The 6,456-nt window shown below is 39.8% G+C and overlaps 1 protein-coding gene across 1 annotated transcript; it reads right to left on the reverse strand.

The window, feature by feature from the left end:
• Nucleotides 1–2,994: 2,994 nt before the first annotated feature.
• On the reverse strand, nt 2,995–6,456 carry LOC104822061 (cyclin-D1-1). Its single transcript, XM_010553151.2, has 6 exons — nt 5,847–6,456; nt 5,543–5,629; nt 4,885–4,983; nt 4,581–4,782; nt 4,356–4,489; nt 2,995–4,261 (listed from the first exon to the last, which is right to left on the reverse strand). Exons 1-6 carry the CDS (start codon nt 6,093–6,095, stop codon nt 4,034–4,036), a joined length of 999 nt encoding a protein of 332 aa, XP_010551453.1. The 5' UTR covers nt 6,096–6,456; the 3' UTR covers nt 2,995–4,033.

Consider the following 6,456-nt stretch of genomic DNA (forward strand, 5'->3'; position numbering starts at 1 on the left):
ATTAATATCGTTCAAGAATTTTAGACGGTTAGAATCGGAAAAAATATCGATTTTTTTGGTCCGGTACAATCCAGCCCTAATACAAAACGTTCGAGATTCGTATACACGGACGTGTAACGCATATGAGGTATGGTTAGGGGTTATTACAGAGCCCAATAGGCATGTGATGAAATAAACCCATGAGTCGGTCTGTGTTGTGGTGAATGGGCATTGTCCATTGAATCTTGACGAGTGCGATTAAGTATGCTTAGAAGAACACTTTGGGAATCCGATTCAATATGCTTTTGTTGCATATACATATATACACATATATATATATATATACATATATACATATGCTCATGCAAAAGCAACAATTTACGTCGCAAGCCTCTTTACATCAAATCCGAAACTTTCATGTCACCAAAGTTTCTGCTTTTGTCTTTCTTTAACAAATCCTCTAAACCCCTTTTTCCATTTCCTATTTTTTGGCTTTAACCCATAAAATACTTTCGCTTTCTGCTTTCTTATCACTTTGCTAAAATCTTTGGACATCCTCTTTATTTCCACTTTAACAATCTTAAGAAAGTTGTTAATTAAGTTGGTGAGGACATATATGAACCGTTTAGACAACATTTTTTGTGGAGTAGAATCAATACGAGTGTGTGTTTGTATATATACATACGGAGAGAGAGAGAGAGAGAGAGAGGCTTAGTGGGTGTGAAAGTGGGTGAAGGAGGGGAGGATGATGAAAGAGAGGACTAAGGATGTGTCCACCGAGAGAGTGCGAAGTCTGATCATTTAAACATCAAACAGTCTCCGCTTCACCATAAATCCAAAAAGCAAATCCACAAACCCTTTTTTTAAAAGAAAAAAAAAAGTTATTATTCTCTCTCAGACGCTCCTCCCCCATTTTTTTCCCCACATTTTACACTTCTTTCCACTTTCCTACCGCACACACAGACACACACACACACATATATATATATATATATCATTATTAATTTATGGCATATGGATGGCTCTCTTTTTTCTTAAAAAAAAAATCATGTCTTAATGGTTGTTTAAGATATGTTCGAACTTCAACTCATTCCTTTAATATTTTCACCCTCAAAAGCTGAAATTTTTCAGGGATTCTCTCGGTAAGTCATTGTCAGAACTGCAACATTTGGTTACCGATGGTGAATGACATAAAGAAAACAAAAATTGGGTAACTTAGAAGAAAAAAAATGCAATTTATGTATAAATAATGTTATGAAATTGCACATAGGATTCTTCACTACCGAGAATAAAGCGAAAGTCCTGAAGATTTGATTCGTGCTCAAAGCACTAACATCTCATTCCACTCCACATTGCTTATTTTTTATGCACATGCATATATACACACGCATGTGTGTGTGTGTGTGTGTATTTTTTTTCCATTTTTTTTTTGACAAAAATATAATTCATATATCATATGTTCCTTCCTTTTATTATATCAAGCGGAGAAAGTGTGTCCTGTCACCATCCTATATATAAAACCCTAAACCCTATTTCCATGATTCTCTTGAAGAACCCATCTAAAATATCTCATCGTGGCTGCGTATATATATATACGTGGGCGTGTATGTATATGCACGCACGTAATTAAATAAAATATCATGTCATGATTAGATGCCTGCGTTTTTTAAATTTATTCGTCATTGGCAAAATATCACATATGTCATAGCCACAAAAAAATGTTATAGATGAAATGAATTTGAATAAAAATCCGAGAAGGTAAGAGGAAAATCATATGACACGAGAAATACAATTAGTAGCGAACACGTGCAACAGGAAAGGAATTAAGAAAAGTAATTAAAAGATAAACGACTTTATCGATAGAATGACATTATGATAGGAAAGTGTGCTCTTCTAACTTCCAATGAACCAGCCCCATAAAAAGAGCATTAGAAATAATTAATACAAAAATGAAATAAATTTAAAAAAAAAAAAAGTTACTGAAAGAAAAAACGATGGAACTAATCCCGATGCCTTTGACACTAATTTTCCAATTGTGTGGGCTGTCATCATTTATCTATAATTAATTACCCGTTGCTTATTACCTAACCTCTCTCTTCCCCCCCCCCCCCATAGATAGAGTTGATTATACAGATGTGTATATATATGTATATGTGTATATAGATGCAGAGCATGAGCATGTAAGGTCGAATGAAGAGATCTGTTCAAGTAATATAAACTATTATTTTAAATCATTATTATTAATCAGATGACGACAATTCTCGCGGTGGGCCCACTTTGTCATTGCGGTAAAGTGAGATTTCTCTTTTCGAATGGGCATTTTTAACCATCGGCAAAGTGAAGTGCTGTTAGCTTCCATGTGTGTATTTTGACACACAAATAACATTTACATGTACGTGTACTCTTACATGTACATTATATATATATATTATATATACACACATATAATGGAGGGATGACTTGTCAGACAGAATCGACATCTCCGGTGACTGTACATTCGCGTGCACGTAATGGCAAATGTAATTGACTTGAAATTAAGGCACTCAGCAACCAAACCCTAGAAGACTCTACGACATGTGTACGTACTGTTCACGTGACAAATTGGCAAAATCATACACACATGGTACACACACATATATATATATATATATGTGTGTATGTATGAATGAATGAAGTGGAGTGATATTATGAAGGAGGGGAGGGGGGGAAGGAAAGAGACAAAAGCAAAGAGTCACGAGAAATAGAGAGAGAGGGGCTTTGGTATGTTAGGTGGGTGTACATATGTTATGTTATGTGATATATTATTCTACTCTGTCTCCGTGACGTGTTGTCTTGCGTGGGCCAAATGCGATGCAAGTGTGATCTCTCTCTCTCTCTCTCTCTCTCTTCCCATTGAGTGATTCTTCATCCTCCCTTAAAAATAATGTATTATACCATTTCCCAACATATTCAGAAAGCTACAAATAACTACCCCTTCACATGCCATCGCACAGACGACGACGACGACCCATTCACTTCACATCATCCATGTCACTCTTTTATTTATCATCACGATGCACGCCGTACAAAAGATATAATATCTATATACGTGTATATATTTCCAAATTCCAGGCCACAACTTCGGCCTCTGAGAGGATTCTTTCCTCTCTCTCTCTCTCTCTCAAAGGCAAAATCTAGAGATTTAAACAAACAAACAAAAAATAAGGAAAACGAATACACACGCATGTGGCTATAAGATTAGAAGTCCACGATGCCGGTGGGCACAGAACACAAAATTCCCGCCAATTTAGAAAAAGAGGAAGAAGAAATTAGGAAAGAAAAAAAACCAAGCACGTGCGACACACCACGTCTCCGGCACGTGTGTGGGCGCACAAGGAATCAATCCACTCCCCATTATAAAATAAATAAAAAAAAAACTATATATTTATGTATGTATAGACTGGCAAGTCGTTGAAAGCCCATCAGGAGATAGGGCCCACAAAGTTCTTCGATCCATTAGGTAGGCCCACTCCTCCGACGCGCGCACACGCTCCTCCCCCACCACCTCATCCTCTTTCCTTCACGTCTCTTCATATCATATTATATCCCTCTGGCTGACGCGGAGGCTCTTGAAGTCACGCGTGTGGGTGCAGAGGCTTCCCCTGTCTCCCTTGGGAATCTGCAAAGCCATTAATGATGACCGGCCTCCCTCCCACCAAACCAACCCCCCACTCCGCTCCCCCGCCCTCTTTCTTATAATATATATATATATATATATAATATGCTTTTATCCAAAAATAAAAATTCAATGTGGTACCAAAATCCTTTCCCCCTTGGAAAGAACCAAAACTCACCCAAACCATATGGTATCTTCACTCCCTTATTATGTACTGATACCTCAAAATCACTCTCCTCTAACTTGAAAGAAATTAAAAAAAAAACATCCTTTAAAATGTAGAGGTTTTCCCTTCTCTTTTTTTTTTGGCTCCTTTTCCCTTTAATGGACTCTCTTATTTTTTTCATCAACCCTATGGAGAGTAGTATCGAGATATTTCTCAAACCATGGGGTCCTATTTCATTGAGAAGTGGCCTCGTCATCACCTTCCACCCAGAGACAGTTATTTAGTTTCCTCCGTTTATAGGGAGACAAATCGGGAGAGGAGAAGAGTGAAGAAGGGTCACTGGGCCTCACGGTCGATGTCCTAACGGTCACTCGCAGCTGCGGAATCACTCTCGGCCCTTTCCTCCGGCTACCGTCAAGCGCCACTGCTTGCATTAGCCTGTAACACTTCACTACCTTCTCCTGCGTATCAATCAATAAAAACGTTCAAGTCGCGTTTCTCTTTGCTTATTCACGCAATCATGATCTCGATATTATATGGTGGTCTCAATCATACTTGGCTCAATCCATGGCACCATGCCTCGGGGTTTCCCTGACGATTCGAAGACGACAGAATCGGGAGCTCGTCAGCCACGCAGAGAATCGCCGCTGCAGCAATGCTCGACGGCCAGTACTCCACAAAACATGTTTCTGTAACATATGTAATGTGTGTGTATACATTCCAATCTTATGTTTTATAAAAAGCTTTTGCATTTGGGATGCAAGAACATATAGATAGTACCTTGCATGTTGGACAATATAATATCAGTGGCCCGGGAGACAAGTAACCCGAGAAAGGTCCCCGATGGACTGATCTTGCAAGCGAAGAAGGTGAGGAAACTGAACGGGGTAACAGATCGTAGTCTCCAGTCTAGGATACTCAGGACAAGAAGCTCCATCCTCTGGATCGTTTTCGGTTGGAAGACATATTTTGTTCCTTCAACCTGTTACGTATACATATCCCCAGAGTGCGATCAAAATTCAGAGCCGATTAAGTTCTTAAAAGGATCAGATGGCAAAAAAAAACAGGGGAAGTGGTTAATTACCTGTAAACAGAGAAGAGAAGGAACGAGAAGTTCCTCCAGTTTAGCTGCTAAGGACAAGCATGCCACTGCCAAAAGTTGCATCGGCCACCCATTCGTTTGCTGTTTACACTCCAAAGCAAAATTAAAGCGAATCACATAATTAAATACTCCAAGAATAACAAAACAAAACAGAAAAAGACGAAATCGCTGGCCATGATTATTTGTGTATTTTAGGAGAGGAGCGTTAGCGCAATGATAATAAAGTTTTCGGAAAAGCGATGTACGCAGTACAAAAGTTTACTACAAAGCTATATTATACATAAGCGTCAGTTTAAATGTTTATATAATAATGATGATAGAAAGGCTCCTCCCCCGCTCCTGTTTTATCATGTTCTCTTTTACATTGCAAAGATTGGTTCTTTGTTTATGTACTAATCTTGTCTTTGTCCCATATTAATTAACGTTTAATTTATTAATTACGTCTTCGGCTCCGATTTTACAAGCTGTCTTTTTATACACTATTTCCAAGCGCTCCTAGTCGTTTTCACTACGGGAAAAGTCAAATACGAAAGTATCGAAAAGCTAAAATCCCGGACTTTTCGTCACCATTTGGGCGATAATTCGTCAATTATACAGCCAATTAAGAAAAAGCAAGCGTCGACGTTTAGTTTGGGCTTACCGGTAAGCGGCGAGCGTAGAGAAATCGGTCCATATAGTTAACGGCGAGATATGCCGTCAACGGCTGGAAGTTGTAAAAAGCTTTTACCTGAAACACAATCAATAGCACAGTGTCAAGCATTTCGTTTTCACTGCATCATCTCGGATCTTTGCATGTAACAAAGCGGCGTATTTTAGCATCATCCATTCTGTAAACAAAAAATCTACACGCCGGTCCTCGTCTATCGCCGTTAATACATCGAAACCACCTTTTTTTTTTGGTAAAGACATCAATTTTTTTTGCGGGAAAAAAAATCGTCGCTCACCTTGAGAATCCATGAGACGGCTTCTTCTCTGGCGGAAGCGTCGAGAGATTGAGACTGGAACCTAGAGAGGTAGTCGAGGCCTGGGACGAAGTGGCGTTCATCCTCGATGAAAGCGGCGATCGACTCATCCGACGAGAAATCGGCGTCGTCAGAGGCGGAATCGACCGTCGATTCGCCGGATAAGACGCCGGAATCCTCTCCGCAGAGCAGGTCCAGATCATCGGAGCAAACGGAGAACGCAACAGACATGATGACGGACAGACGGTGATGACAATCGCCGAGGATGACCGCTCCTCATTCCCTCTCCATAACCGCTATCTAGATCGGGATTCCCGCCGGGATATCGAGGGGGAAACTTCGCCGGAATCTCTCAAGGATGATAAGAAGAGAGGGAGAGAGAGGGGTGGTATGGATTTTTGGTTGTTTTGGGAGAAGAGAGCATTCATTTGTCTTGGTATATAAACACGAGACAGTGTATATGTGTGATGATATTTTCCTTCCTTTCTATTAAATTAAAAGAAAAAAAAGAGCGTAGTTTGGAGTATGGTCGTACGTAGAAGGCTAACGGTTACGGTCTTCCCGGGAAAACGGGGCTGTGTTCGGATGGCGA

The sequence above is a fragment of the Tarenaya hassleriana genome, unplaced genomic scaffold (genome assembly GCF_000463585.1).
Source record: "Tarenaya hassleriana unplaced genomic scaffold, ASM46358v1 Cleome35, whole genome shotgun sequence".
NCBI classification, from domain to species: domain Eukaryota; kingdom Viridiplantae; phylum Streptophyta; class Magnoliopsida; order Brassicales; family Cleomaceae; genus Tarenaya; species Tarenaya hassleriana.